General features: G+C 41.2%; 1 protein-coding gene and 1 non-coding gene across 3 annotated transcripts in view; both read right to left on the bottom strand.

Annotated features, from left to right (window-relative positions):
* Positions 1-10949, bottom strand: part of CRCP (CGRP receptor component) — a 31576-nt gene extending 20627 nt beyond the window's left edge. Inside the window, exons 1-4 of one of the 2 annotated variants that reach the window (XM_061470501.1) lie at positions 10856-10949; positions 6809-6845; positions 3574-3672; positions 302-396 (exon numbers count right to left, since the gene is read on the bottom strand). In XM_061470501.1, the coding sequence (XP_061326485.1) occupies positions 302-396; positions 3574-3672; positions 6809-6845; positions 10856-10863 (239 nt within the window). In that variant the 5' untranslated portion in view covers positions 10864-10949. Of the gene's footprint in view, positions 1-301; positions 397-3573; positions 3673-6808; positions 6846-8088; positions 8556-10855 lie in introns of those variants that run through there. The other variant, XM_061470502.1, reaches the window with a different exon arrangement.
* Positions 10950-11054: 105 nt separating this feature from the next.
* TRNAG-GCC (transfer RNA glycine (anticodon GCC)) lies at positions 11055-11125 on the bottom strand. Its single transcript has one exon. It is a non-coding gene; the product is annotated as a tRNA-Gly (tRNA).
* Positions 11126-15245: the final 4120 nt, after the last annotated feature.

Below are 15245 nucleotides of genomic sequence, written 5' to 3'. Positions count from 1 at the left end.
CTTCATCCTCAGAAAACATTTTGTGGACTCTATTTTGCACTTGGACCATGTGAAAACATGCAAAAACCCAGCACACTGAGAAGAACCTGCCTGAGATATACAGTGGTAACCACAGGCCCACTTAAGGAAATATTCATCCATGTAGGTGTTAATGACTGAAGGAAAAGATGTTTGAATGAGTATTTAAATAATGGTAGAATATAGGTTGATCAAAACCCGACAGGTTATCATACTGTACACTTGGGGATCAGTTTTTCAACATTACCATGAGTTTACACTTCTAATCAAAGGCACAACTTACTTGGTTAGCTTATGGCCTTTCATTGCTATGAGGAAATTTCTCACCGTCTCAGGACTCTGGTATCTACAGGGTGTTTTGGAAATGTACTTCAGGGTCTGCAACAGACAGAAAGAATTTGTTATATCACAGTTACTCTTTGGTTTACCGGCTGTGTATGGAACAAGTTGATTTTGGAAAGTCTCCTCAGTGTTACTGAGAAAAACTGGAAAAGTTGATTCCAGTGCTTGGGGTTTGGTTTCTTATTTAACAGTGGGAAGCGCTGTCATAGATGACACAGATCACTCACATTTTACCTTCAATAAGCCTATACTGATATGTGCTGAGGGAGTAAGAAACAGGCAACACCTAACTACAACTTTACGTGATGGAAATGACATTAGTACTTATCCAGAAAGCCCCAGTGAATTTATTCTGTAATGACATGAACCAACCAGCTCATTACACATCCAGGTGAGGACTACAGCTTTGACTATTCCCTCCGTGGCCCTGGAGGCCATTCCTCTCATCTCTTCAAAGCCCAAAGTCACATGTTGAAGAAGACCACAGGAAAGGATCAAGTTTTAGCTCTGTCTACTAAAAACCCACCTGCTGTGGTGACAGCAGACACTTGCTTTCTTGGCTAAGACTGTGATCAAGACATACTTACAGCTGTGCTGAATAGTATCACTCACATTTACTTCTTTTAAAACCAACAAACATTTACTGTCAAACCTAGATTAAAAAGTTACCAGTTTTGTGGTGTTTATTTCTTTGTTGTTGGTTTGGGGGTGCGAGGGGTTCTTGTTTTCAGGCAGTAACACTTCAGACAAGTTTGATACTATTCATCCTTAAAACCATGTTATCCTCTGCCAAGCTTTCACATGCTCATTGCCAGGGATACTCTCACTGCCAACCCATAAACAACTCAGTAAGCTCTCCAATCTATGGCTGTTTTCATCCTTCATATGCTATTTGGCAATACTTTGCGAAAGTTCATCGAAGCAGGTTAGATGGGTTGTCATGAACATCTGCAAGAACTATGAGAAATGCTTATGTGACAAGACAATTTATCTTTGCTCCACCTTTTGCATGTAACACCCACCAACCTCAGCTAACTGTTGCAGCAGATGTTACATCTGCTTGCTTTGTTTAAAACAACGGGACACGCAGCAGACAGATAATACATAATGTAACGTGACAGGAGTAAGAACCAAACATCTGTTGATAAAAACCCCACAGAAATTCCAATTCACAGCTGTCTTTTCAGTGGAAATAGCTTAGAATCTTGCTGAATGTTGCTTGTTGCTGGGATTAGACCCCAAAATGAAAGTTGAAAATAATGCCCATCAATGGCAAAGGCAAGGAAATCCTTGCATTGTCTGCATTGTGTGCATCAGCAACTGAAGGATTTAAGACTATTGTCAATGTTTGGTTTGCATTAAGGAAGAAAATCTTCACCTGTTGATACCACATAGCTATACATAAAGCTTAAAAGTACCAATACAACTGACTCCTGGTGCACTTACTGGATGGCAAATAGAGAGACATGTGTAGTAGGACACCACATGCACAGATTGTCTATAACAATAATAAAACCCTCTACAATTCTACATGGTAATCTGAGTTTCTTTCTTAGAAAATGTTATATATTTATATTGGAAAGTCAGAGGCCAAAAAAGCAGCATCAGTATTCTGAAAGCAGAAAACAACAGACACTGGTTAAAAGTGAGCTATAAGATCAACTAAGGCAAATCAGAAAATAGGTAAATGTATTTCCAGTGTATTTCCATTCAAATCCGTTATCATTTTAAAATGCTAGGTAAAAGAAAACAGACTTCAACATCACAGGATAAATCATCCTATTATACAGGTAGAGAACTGATGAAATATGAATCACTGGTATTCTTAAGCACAAGGTTCATTGGACTGTTAAAAAAATATATTTAAAAGCACAATAAGGTGTTAGATACCCCTCCTTTCTACAAGCCCTGCCTGACCTTTTCAGACAAAATGAAGCTGTTACTCATCAATAATGACCGACACTAAATCATCATATTGTCATGTAATAAAATTGCTTAATAGGAGTCATTTTCTTTTCCAGTTTAGTCTTTCTTTAGCAATTTCAAATCAATTAAAGTGCTGGGCATACAGCAAAACAGAGCTCCAGTTTAGCAAGCTTCACCTAGTTATTTCACTACCAGGGGATACAAGCCTGTCCACAGCTCATGAAGACATACTCAGCATGAACAAAGACAATCAAATTCTGGTTTTCTTTCAGTCAGATATAAAGCAAATATACCTAGAGTGTACACCAGCTTCACTCCATGCACAAAAGCAAGCTTCCTATAGGTACTTAACACATAGCAATGTAACAAAGCGATTAAAGCTTTAAGGTACCTTCTGACAGCATATACTTACAGGGTCTTTCTCAGCTGTTTCAAAGCAGTACAGGAAGAGACTGTTTGTCTCCATGAAGATTTAAATTAGACTTTATGTAAGCCCCTATTTTGTTGAATATGAGGCTTAGGAATTACAACCCTGTACCTTTTCAAACAAAGGCAGAACTAAAACAAAACAAAGCCGAGGCCAAATCTTATTCACATGAGTAGTTTTGCTGCTCAACAGGATTACTCATACAAGCAAGGCAAACTGCTTTCAACTCGCTGCTAATCATGGTGCTACTCACGCAATTCCCCAACACAGACAGAACAGGTCACACTGCAAGTCTGTATTGAAGTTGCTCATTTGAGATTTCAAATGTTCCTACTTGTATCATAGAATTTTAGAAGTTCTTCCTAGCAACAGATTAAACACTCATTACCAGTCTGACATCCAACTCATGTTGCCATCTGAATAAATGATTTGGTTATTCTTTTGATAAAAAGAAGAAAAATAGTTGGAAATCAGCGGTATATTTCTGTTAATACAGAAAATACCATATGTGATCTGTGCCTCAGCTTTGGAATCATGATTACATGGTACCACCAATTCATCAGATGAAAGAAAGTTCTGCTTTGCGTCTTAAAAGGAGAGAATACTTGGAATAAGAAAAGAAGTCACAAAACTAAAACTGTTAAAAAACTGTTGTGACAGATTTTAGTAAGAGCAGTGTCTGCTCCGATAGTGCAGGCAGCCACAACCTGAGCAAAGTGACCACAGAAAAGTGGCAAATACAGCATTTAACTGTGGTTTTTACAGGGGAGATCTGATACAAAATTATTAATATACAGACCTAAGGATGTGACCTACTCCAGTCAGGTCATTTTGCAAAGGAATGTCACAGTGCTACTCACTTCATACATGATCGTGTTCAGATTCTGCTGACCAGAGCTCTGCTTGTTTTTCCCACTCTCTTTGCGCTGCTGCTTAAGATCAGTGAGTAACTGGAACACCTGAGGGAAAAAATTAAAGTATTTTAGACCATTTGAGAGCATTTTCCCAGGAAAACAGAAATGAACAATGCAAAATCCTGTCAACCAAACAAAAGTAATGTGGCTTCTTTGGTGAAGAATGCACCAGCAACTGAAGTGAAAAATGTTACGGCACGATGAAAAGGTATGTAAACTGATTTTTAATAACAGATTTTCAGCACTTTTTAAGTGTTATCCAAGAGCTCCAAAGGAAAAGTTGCCAGGATGAATCCACCCTACTTGCTTATCTTATGTTCTGAACCCTGCTGTACTGGCACAGAGCTCCCATTTAAATGTGAGTGATGCTTGAAGCAAAATGTCACACAAGTTTACAGCCTTACTGGATTTGTTACAAGAGATGAACCTATAATATTAAAAGGGATATGTATCCCGTCTCACAGAGATGCAATTTTACTTTATCTGCAAAAAAAGTAAACTCTACAACTGTCAAACTGCCAGGAACCAACTAAAGGCTTGACCTATAGATGCTCCAGAGATTAGTGATCCCATTGTAAATTCTAGCGGAGTTATTCATAACAGTAAACGTTACAGTGACCAGCACAGTGTTATGGTATGTTAAGCCACAAAGATTAAATTAGCTCCCCATTTCATCATAGCAATGTAATATAAGCAGACATTCCTGAAAAGAATGTAATAAAGTTATCTTCACATTTATGATACAGTGATTATTAACGTAGGAACGAGATTCAAAGTCTGAAGGCAAGGAAGATGTTCTGATTTTTGCAACTGTCCTTTGTCAACTTCGTTGCAACACCACAACATCTTTACTCATCATAGCTACATCCACAGTAACATGTTGAGACAGCATCACAATTATTCTTTTATTCCCATATTAAATCACGTTAGGTTGAAATTTCTTCAGATGTTTTGCTTCAGGCTTTACAGCATATCAGGAGCCGATACCCACAGCAAAGTAACAGACCACTTCTTTCTGTTCATCCCTTAACTTTTAACTAGCTTCATTCAAGATCAGGATAAGATCTCTGGATCATATAAGATATCTTGATCATATCAAGATCCATGATAAACTGACAAGTCCATAGAAATAAGAACACAAACATTTCTAGACAGTGAGAAATAAGAACATAACCTGCAATCCCTTCATACTGCATCTTCTGTGAAACAGCAACACCCATCGATCCTGACTTGAAAGCCAAAACTCAAGTGAGGAACTTTTACCTAATATATATTTGAAGAAAATGTAGCCTGTGACACCAAAACACAACATAACACCTCAAAAGTCACACAAGAAATGTAGGCATGGAACATAAAACATGTCAATCCTGAATACTTCTTTCAAACATCACCTTCTGAGCAAAATATTACCTCGATACAGAGAATGTTAGGTATGCCAGTCAAATTGCAACTGAAAAGAGGAGCAAACAGAAAGATATCACTAGTTTCAGGGGAATCAGTACTTTGAAGAGCAGTGAAAAGCCATGCCCCAAAAGCCTATAGCTGCAGACACTGCAAATCCCTTCCCGTAAAGAATGAAAAGCTGCATATGTGACAACTCTGCTGTGAAAGGGAAATGAGAAATAAGCACTCTCATCAGTATAACTTCATTTTCCACTTCCTTTTGCTCTTTTCCAACACACATGATACATTCACCAACAAAAGGACTCAGCTGAAGAAAGTTCTGACTGAAGAGCATGAAGAATGGATTCTGCAGTTCTCTCTGTTCTGGACCATACCTTTAGGACACATATAGATTTTACATAAAGTAGCTGCCATCACTTGAACCTCAGCAGACAATAATATCTATATTCCAACAATATCCCAGCACATGAAGAAGGAGGCAGAGAAGATTTTGCAGTAAATAATCTCTGAAATACTTGCTATTTTCCTTCAATAGTAGTTGTTTTTAACAAACAGCCACCTAATACTAGTTTGGCTGACAAAATATCATCTGTTTCTCAGGCAAGACAGTTCTTTCCAAGTGAGTCATTAAAGCCCTTCTAACAGTCCCCAGATGGTTGCTCTGCTGTACACAGACAGATGCAGCTCACGATAACACATTTCAAGATTTATTTCAGAAGAGATGGAAAGAGCTGTGCAACACTCAAGCTTCAGTAACAAAATAATACAAAGCACTTGGCTTATGAAAACCATGCCAAAAAATTACATTCATGAACAAAGCACTGAAAGCTCTCCAATACCTGACTGAGGTTAAACCAGCAAGAACACTACACTGCTATTTGTTTCATGTATGCCAATATACATTGTTTGTTACAACAGGGACTAAGGGACATCACTGGCTCTTAGGAGTGTTTATCCTGAATAACACATGTCAGATGAGCCAACTGCTTCACCCTTCCTATAATCTAACCTGCTTTGGAAGACCTTTACAAGACTACAAGCATTCAGGGCTGTAAGACTGCATTTCGAGTAGCACTGGCTTTCATACAACTATGCATTAATAAGTTGCAGGCTCTTGGATGATGCTGCACATCACAAGCTTAAAGTTAAATACGAAACAGTGATTCTATCAGCAGCCATCTGTGAAAAGTTTTCTGCAAGAGTTTTTATTTGCAATGTTAAAGACACTCCAGTCATCAGTGTGTCACTCACTCGGTGCTATGCTGCTTTGGCATAAGATTAAACTAAAAACTAAAAGAGAACTTGGATATTGCTGCTCAGTCACATGAGGGTCAACACGCCCCATTTGGGAACCACTGAATCTAGCGCACTTGCCCAACTGTGCAACTGTTTAAAGATGTGGAGAATCAAATTCTAAATGACAACCTACCATAAACAAGAGGATTCAGCAAAGTAACCACACAGCAACTGTGTAAACACAACAAGGCTGAAGTTCAAGCTACTGACATTCTACATATATGCTTCTCATCCATGTTTATATCTGGTTTTATAGACTTGGGACCAAACTAATAATAATACAGCTTATTACTGGTAAATACATTTCCAGATCTTCTTTAAAAAGCTTTTTTTCTTAAAACCAGATCAAATGCAGGGGGGTGGAAATCACACACCAGTCTCGCTGACTGCCACTGGCAACTTTCAGCTACTACAGGAGTATCCAAGTGACTGATGACAGCTTTAAAGTGTTGGTTCAAACCCAGAACGCAGCCAAACTTACCTCAAAGTTACTGAGCAATGCGGCATTTGCATCCTTCCTAAAAGGAATAATAAAAACAATTACTTATATTCCAAATGAAACTGTTTAAAGGTTTTCTTGGCTAGTCACACATTCTAAAAGAACAGATGCTGTTTCCATGAAGTGGTGCCCTCTCTGAAAATAGTTTTCCATACATATTGCATAAATATATTTTGCACACTATGCCCCCTAAATCATAATACACTTGTACAACATAATCTGTTTACTCAGTCACTCTATTTTGTTCACTCGCCCAGTTTTACACACTAAAACCAAACTGCCTTGCTTCTTCCTTACAAAAAAACCCAAAGGCCTCTAGTTTTATTTGAATAAAGACTAATGGAAAATATAATCCAGATTAAACATGCTATTTATCTGTCAAGAACACAGATACTTACTATTTTAGTAACACAGACATATGTGTGTGTATAAATACGGCACTGTACTTACAACATATTGCTTTGAGTAAAAAAAAACTCACTCTGTTTCCTCTTTATTATAGAACCACAGAATCAACCAGGTTGGAAAAGCCCTTTAAGCTCATCCAGTCCAACTGTTCCCCAGCACTGCCAAGGCCACCACTAACCCATGGCACTGAGGGCCTCATCTACACACTGTGTGAACACTTGCAGGGCTGGTGACTCCAGCACTGCCCTGGGCAGCCTGTTCCAATGCCTGAGCATCCTTTGGGGAAGGAATTGCTCCTAATATCCAACCTAGGAAGGAATTGTTCCTAATATCCAATCTAAATGTCCGCTGGTGCAGCTTGAGGCTGTTTCCTCTTGTGCCTACTCCTTTATTAGCATTAGGCAATGCTGAGAGTTTCCTATTTTCCACCAGCCAAACAATTCCCCACTAATTCTGTCCCAGTTAAGCAAGAATCCTTATCCACTGCTGGTAGGCTGCCTGCACCGAGTCAAGCACGTATTTAGACTCATCGTGCCTCAATTACTACTGCACCTTGTAATTTTATATTTTTAAACTCAATAAAAGGGAGAACACCGGCCCCAGAACATCCTATATTCCCCGAACAACCCGTTCTGCTGAGCAGTCAGCAGTCACAACAACAGACAGCCTCCATACAAAAGGAAAAAAAGGCCTTTCTCAGGTCTGTGCAGCAGCTTCTGAAAAAAAAAAGGTACCATGTATTGTTAAGCACCATCAACTGTTTGAATAGAACTGTCACGTTCATCACTTTCAAACGAGTTCAATGCATCCACAAACTTCCACAGGTTCCATCATTGTTTTTAAATGAAAAGGACCTTCTGAAATACGCTGAGATGAAGTTCAACTTCCATTCCGCTGACTCGAGTGAAACTTCAGCCAGTGAGCTCACACACGCATTAGCTTTCATTCATGTTTTACAAACCATATAGCTTTTGTTGTTAGGTAAATGCAGTCCTCCAGAATGTCTGCATTCAGGCTATCACTACAGAAATCCCTATGGATCAAAGACATTCTTTGTTAGAAAAAATAACGCCATAGAAGGATGATATAGGGAATTACTCAGTTAACTGAAAGGGCCATATAAATACATTAGTATACCAGTGAGGCTGTGAAAGCTATCTGAAGGTAAGTAATTCAGACAATTGCTTCCTTTTTAATCCAAAATCATTATCATAGAGAAACCCACTTATTTTTTCTTCTAACAATGGACAGCAAGTGAATCAGTCTCAAATCTTTTTCTTGTGCTGCATTACCGCAGTTATAAACTGGTCAACAAGACCTTGCATTCAGCTTCCAAAACGTCTGCAGGACTTACAAGTAGAAACACCCTTTTCTTCAGTGCTAACTCCGCTGAAGCAGCTGCCAGTTTTATCCATTCAGAAAATGAGAAATTATAAATGATGCATTCTAGTGTGTGTTTTTAAATAGTCAGCTAAGCAGTCTGCTTCATTTTTATGATATTAAGCCTTACTATTAAGCTATAATAAACATAAGACTTAACATTAAGCAATAATAAATATAAGACTTAATATAAAGCAGAAGGGAAAAAAAGTCATGTTAATACCAAATGTATAAACTCTTTACAGAATCTTTAACTAAGTAATATTTGCCCAAATCCGAGTCCAAACCAAGATATTGCTGAGAAGGTAAAAATGCTAGGAAAAGTATCCCAGAATATGGCATCACACCTCTCAAGCATCACTGCCCCTTCATGGTTTTAAATCTACTACGGAAAATACGCTGCACATTTAAATCACAATGTTTTTTGGAGGGTTCTTTCCTCTAGTAGCAGATGCTTCTGACATGGTATGAACTTAAGAGAGGTTTCCTTAGTTGCAAGGCTTCTCTCTATGAGGGCCATCAGGAAGGAGGCAAAAGATTAGGAAGATTAAATGCCAAAAGTAACTCAAGTGCAAAATGGACTAAACTGTTCCATTCCAATGCAAGGGACATTCACCCAAAGCTCAGGAATACAGCCCCCATGTCTTCTACTCTGATGAGCCTTCTTATTGGTACTAAAAGAAGCTGCACCAGTAAAATAAGTTGGGCTACTCAAGGTAATAAAACACAAATGGATGTATAAACATCAGCGTATCAAGAGCGTCTTTCTGAGCAGGGCAAATCCTACCCTTCTTCACATGCAAAAGCAACTTCTGGCCTGTCCATGTTTCACCGCATTTTTCAGTATGCAACGACAAGAACAGCTCATTTCCCTGCAGGCTGTTCCTCATGCTAAGACTAACATAATACGAACCTGTATTTCAATTGGTATTTCCTATTTTTTATCTATTTCTGCATTTTATGTAAAGATTTGATTATAATAATACACAAGATTTAATGATAATGAAACACCCGTGGATAACACGAACTGCAACAGCTCAGCTGACTTTGGTGGATGCTGACAGACATCCCTTGGGACTCATACCCTCTGTGCTCCTATTCATTAGAAACAAGTACCACGTATGCATATAGAACCACACAATGTAACGAGCTCCACAGAACTCGTGAGTTTCTATGCTTCTGCATATGCCTCTGGCTGGGGTAACTACCTCAACTATCAGCTAGCCAACACTTTGACTCGCCTCTCTTGTCTGCTGATGCACACACAACCACATCATGAGGTTGGAAGTGACCTTTGGAGATCATCTTATCACCCCCCCCCCATTAGGTTTTCTCCTTCCCCAGCATATTCAGCTCCCACATCAAGCTGTTCACCCAATGCTCACAGGAATAACGCTCTCCCCAAAGCTGAGGATCCACGTTTCACCTCTCCAGAGCAGGGCAGAGAAGGGAGCACAAGGAGACAGGAGGGGAAGGGAGACAGGAACTGAGAGCAGGGGTCAAGCTGAGCCAAGGTGCCTTTTGCCCCAACAAACAGGTGCTTCGGCACCCTATTTAGGGTGAAACCCCCTCAGTTTCTCAGCAGGACGCCTGAACACACTGCTGCTCACGGGGGTGTTAGAGGCCCAATAACACCAATAACACGGGGGTGTTAGAGGCCCTGTAACACCACAGGCAGGCCCATAGAAACACCCACACACAAACACACTGCTGGTACGTCCATACTGCTACACGGAGTGACTTTTTACAAGGGCATGTAGCGGCGGGACACGGGGGAATCGTTTCCAACTGGCAGAGGAGAGATTTTGGTTTGACATTAGGAAGTTGCTCCCTGGGAGGGCGCTGAGGCGCTGGCACAGGGTGCCCAGAGAAGCTGTGGCTGCCCCATCCCTGGCAGTGTTCAAGGCCAGGTTGGACACAGGGGCTTGGAGCAAGCTGCTCTAGTGGAAGGGGTCCCTGCCCGTGGCAGGGGATTGTAAGTGGATGAGCTTTAAGGTGCCTTGAACCCAAACCAGTCTGGGGTTCTATGATCCAGCGATACCACACACCCCACAGGCAGTATATACACATGCACCCCAACACGCACATCAAGGCAAGCACATATATATACATATGTATAACCCTCACACAGCACAGGCAGGCCCATATGGATGTACCCACACACAACCCCAGCCCTGGGGTCCCCGCTGCCGCCACGACAGACGGCGGCCCGGCCCCTCGCCCTCCCCCGCCGCTCCTTACACCTCCATCTTGTCGGGCCCGGCCGCCGCGCTGAGGACTTCCCCTTGCGCTGCCACAGACACCCGGAGCCCGCCCGGAGACGGCGAGGGGAGTGCGGGAGAAACCGGGGTGAGCTGCAGGAAGTTTTGGCTGCCGGAACGGAAGCGGAAAAGGAAGGAGAAATAAAGGGTGCGAGGGGAGGGAAAAAAAAACCCTCAACTGCATTGGCCGGGAATCGAACCCGGGCCTCCCGCGTGGCAGGCGAGAATTCTACCACTGAACCACCAATGCCGGTGATGGGAGAAAGGTGTGCACGCCATAACTTGTACCTAGCGCGGACAGACGTGAGCTCTGTTAAAACACCCCGATCCTGGCAATTACCCCCCAAGTATGACAAGGGGGAAACAGTATCCTAAGAGGCCCTTCCGAATCAAATCTAGCCATGCGCAATACAGTAAGGCTGAACTAGGTGTAGAATGCTCCCATCATCTTTTAAAGCACCTGTACATAACCTTATTAAGGGCATCAGTGTCATATGCCTTTTCCTACCATCGCTTCTTCCACATTCAATTTAGGTGCTGTTAAGTTATTCAAGAGCCCTTTTCATTCTCAAGAAAACTGAAGATACTTCATTCAATGCAAATAGCTGAAAATCCAATTGGCTACAGCAATTGAGAGCCAGAATTAATTAATTACTTAATTAATTACTTAATTTTGCCATTATCTCTCAGTTTCAAGTTTATTTGCAATGCCAGAAACACTGCCTAAGGAGTCCCATTCACTTGTTTGCAGCTGGGCTGTAAGAGCAAACTAGGGAACCAAGTGGGTTAGACTTGTGGTCACAACCTCCCTCTTGCAATACCCGCACAAAATCCACCAGCCATCTAATTCTCTCCAGTCACACCACAAGAAAGTCCACTCCCGCTTTTGGGATTTGACTTCTCCTTGGGATGTTGCAAATCCTAAATCAATTCTGATTAATGTGAACAAACTGCAGTGCTTCAGAAACAGGCAGGACAGCAGGTAACAAACTACTCCGAGCTCTGCAGGAACCATTGTCATCAAATCCCTAAGTGCTAGGCAAAGTCTGAAAGCCTCCTGCAAAGCTTTTTTAGCCCTTTTCTGCTGAAGAGCCTTAAAAAGGCTTCAGTGGACATGTGGACCCCATCATGCACAGACTGTGGTACAGGTAGAAATCAGCTACACTCCAGAATCATTTGTCATGGAGTCCTACGGAAAAAAGAGCCACGGGAAGGTCTTCAAACTGCAGACTGAAAGCTGTTGGTCTGACTCAGTGGACAGGATGTAACAGATGCTGACCTTTTCCATGTCAGGATTAACCAACATTGTAAATTGGCCAAAACCTGCACAGCAAATGCTCTGTAACTTCTCTGCCATGTTTCAAACCCCACACGTGAAACTGCCTGCACACCAGCTCCCAGCCAGGCTAAAGGGAATAAAGGATGTCAGCTTTCATTTGAAAAGATGGCATTTTCCAAGATTATCAAATTTCAGAGTTTTGTTCCAGAAATCTGCTAATCCTTGCCTGCCTCTCATCACTCTCCCTAGATACAGCTTCAGAATCTTCAGCATATGACTTTCATTTTTCTTTTGCATCCCCTCTTTATAGCTCTCCCCCATTACCGATTTATCATCTTTATTTTAACTGTTTCTCCAAAAGTTTCATTCCAGACCTTTGCTGCTGTAGTGTTTTACAATCCATGATGATGATGATGCCTGAACCCAGCAGCTGGAATAAATCAGCAAACCACAAATGCCTCTCTCCACAGCTAGGTATTTAAATAGAGATATTCTTCCCAAGTATTTTCCAATGGAGACATATATGTTAGGGTGCAAATATATATATATGGAGCAGCTACAGGTCCATGCGAGGGAGAAGGGGAATATCTAAGAGAGAACTCATTATCTTTACACACAACTTTTCAGGAGATGGCAATGAGCTCAGTTCCCTTTGTTTTGAATTGCTGCATTTTAGGTGTTAGACAGTTATGCTACACCATCCATAGGGAATGCAGACATAGGTTTTACTAAATGTGCTTAGCATGTCAACATTTTAAGCATTGGCTTGTGATTGTTACCACTAAGGCTTGGTGAGAGAGGGGCCTCGGTATTAACTATTGAAAGCAGGGGGCCTAGTAATTGCTATTGAAAGCAGATCTGCGGGGTATTTGTGTTCTTTGTCATGAAAGATGTTTACTGGATTCAGCATTTCGCTGAGCACCATTTAGTGTCTTTTTTTTTTCTTTTACATTCAAAATTCATTAAAAAAAGTTGGGTTTTTTTTCCCAACAGAAAATGTCAGCACTGCTCCACACCAGTGCAGCTGACGGTGCGTTTGAGCAGCGCTTTCAGCCCACAGAGCTTTTATTCTTGTCCTAAACCAAAAAGACAATTAAAAAAAGGAAGGTTTTTAAAGCAGGTGCACTGCAGCAGGGTCTGCATCCTTTTTCTTCCCTGGACTCAGTTATGGAAATGAGTCCTAATATGAAAAATGCACTTCTAGAAACCACCAAAGCGCTCTTTGGAGCTGCACTCCCCAGGCATAGTGCTCTTCCAGCAACAAGTGCACTCGGAAAGGAATAGTAAGGCTGTGACTGATGATAAAAGCAGGCACAAATAAAGTTCAAAACTTTGAGGACACTCAAATACATTTAATTAAACTTCTTCATGCTGCAAAATGGGCATTTTACTCTCTAGTGCTACCTCATTGTATCTCAGATTAGAAAAGGAATATTGTAGCTGGGAATATTGATGTATGAATGATGCGCCACAAGGGAAAATAAGTGGAAAACCTTTCTCTCCGGCCTTCCTCGGTTTTGAACCATGGGGTGGAGATTTGGGGGTTAATCTTCCTATTTCACTAAATCAAATGTTGAAAGAAGATGATGGGAAGTGGAGAGCCATCCAAACCAAATCAAATTGAGAAGTCAGTAACGAGAGTCCATTCCAGTGTGCATTAGAAAACCTATTTTGCAATGCCATTTCACTGTCTGACCCGCAAAAAAGTCCAGCTCTCCAGTTCCAAGCATCTTTAAGAAGTGCTATTTCTTCAGTGTTCAATTTACATTAATGACTTCTGCTTGGAAGTTTCATTTCCATTCTTATTATAAAAATACATTCCTCTGTATTCTACATTGCTTATTTTACAGAAAGGATAGTTATTGCCTGTTTCATCTAAAAATGGGAAAAGGGAGACTGAATAATCTCCTAGCTACAAACTAGGACAGGAGTTAAGCAGCATACTATAAGCAAACTAATCCCTCTGAAGTTTGCTGAACACACTGGGATAGTGCTGACAGATCCCATGTGAAAGCACACGTCCTTGCCACATGTAATATCAGACACAGATTAATAAGATCTTACTGACATTGATGTGCTCTGGTTACAAATACAGTGTTACTATTCTCCCAACACATCAGCAATCTCTTGTCAATGCCCAGAGAAAGTACGAGGACACTCCTAAAGGGTGAATAAGGCAAGAAAAGTGGTAAAAATGGGGGGTTTCAAGGAACACAGTCACAAATGATCTTTCCTAATGATGAAGGATCCAAGTGTGAAAAAGGAAAAGCAGGTGAGTTGCAAAACTGAGAACAGCAGAAAAGGACAAGAGGGTGAGTTAAAGGAATGAAAAGAACCCAATAAAACGTGGATGAGAAAGCTGGAATATGTTTCCTGAGCTCTGTGAAAGGTTTGGAGCACGCAGATGAAAAAATACTATACCATATTAGTGTACTCAGTATGGCAAACCTGCAAGCAAAACAGTGCTCAGTGTGAGAGGTGCTCATGAGGAAATGGTGCTGAGCCGTAGCTTTGCAAGTTGCTGCTCCCAAAGCTCTGTTGTACTTTAAACTAGTTCTTTACTTCCATGATAGTTGAGGTTTGATGAGTTTAAGAGACAGGCTGCTTGCCAAGGCTTCAGAGCAGAACCTTACACCCCCACAGCTACAGCCTGAGGCTCACAGGAACCTCTTGGCAAGAGTGACCCCATGCAACTAGTGACAGCAAGGGGAGTCCCACAGCTGGAGCTGCAGCATCCTTGCAGGTGGGGTGAAAAGCCTCATCTGCATGAAAATGGGAAAGAGAAACTAGCTCCCAACTATTCTGTTCTTCTGTGTTTGCTGAGGTGGCAATGGGGATAGAGCAACAATGATCCACCATCATATCAATTCCTGTCAAAGGCTGCTCATGAGAGGGCTATGACAAGGAGTGATGTGATTCCTTCAGGTTAATGATATTCACAGAAAAGGAGCCGACCTATCCATGTACAAGACACTCTGGCACTGCCAGAGCACTGCCTCAAGATACACCAGTAACGTCAGTAACAAGCAATATGAAAGCATCTCTCCCAACCCTTCTCCTTGCGGCCACCCTGCCTCCAAAGACGCTTCTC

Source organism: Pezoporus flaviventris, unplaced genomic scaffold (genome assembly GCF_033815535.1).
Source record: "Pezoporus flaviventris isolate CSIRO_AGI_PZ_B2104156 unplaced genomic scaffold, CSIRO_AGI_Pfla_v1 ptg000063l, whole genome shotgun sequence".
Taxonomy (NCBI): Eukaryota; Metazoa; Chordata; class Aves; order Psittaciformes; family Psittacidae; genus Pezoporus; species Pezoporus flaviventris.
The sequence above is the reverse complement of the archived record's forward strand: the minus strand, read 5'-3'. Positions and strand labels throughout refer to the sequence as shown.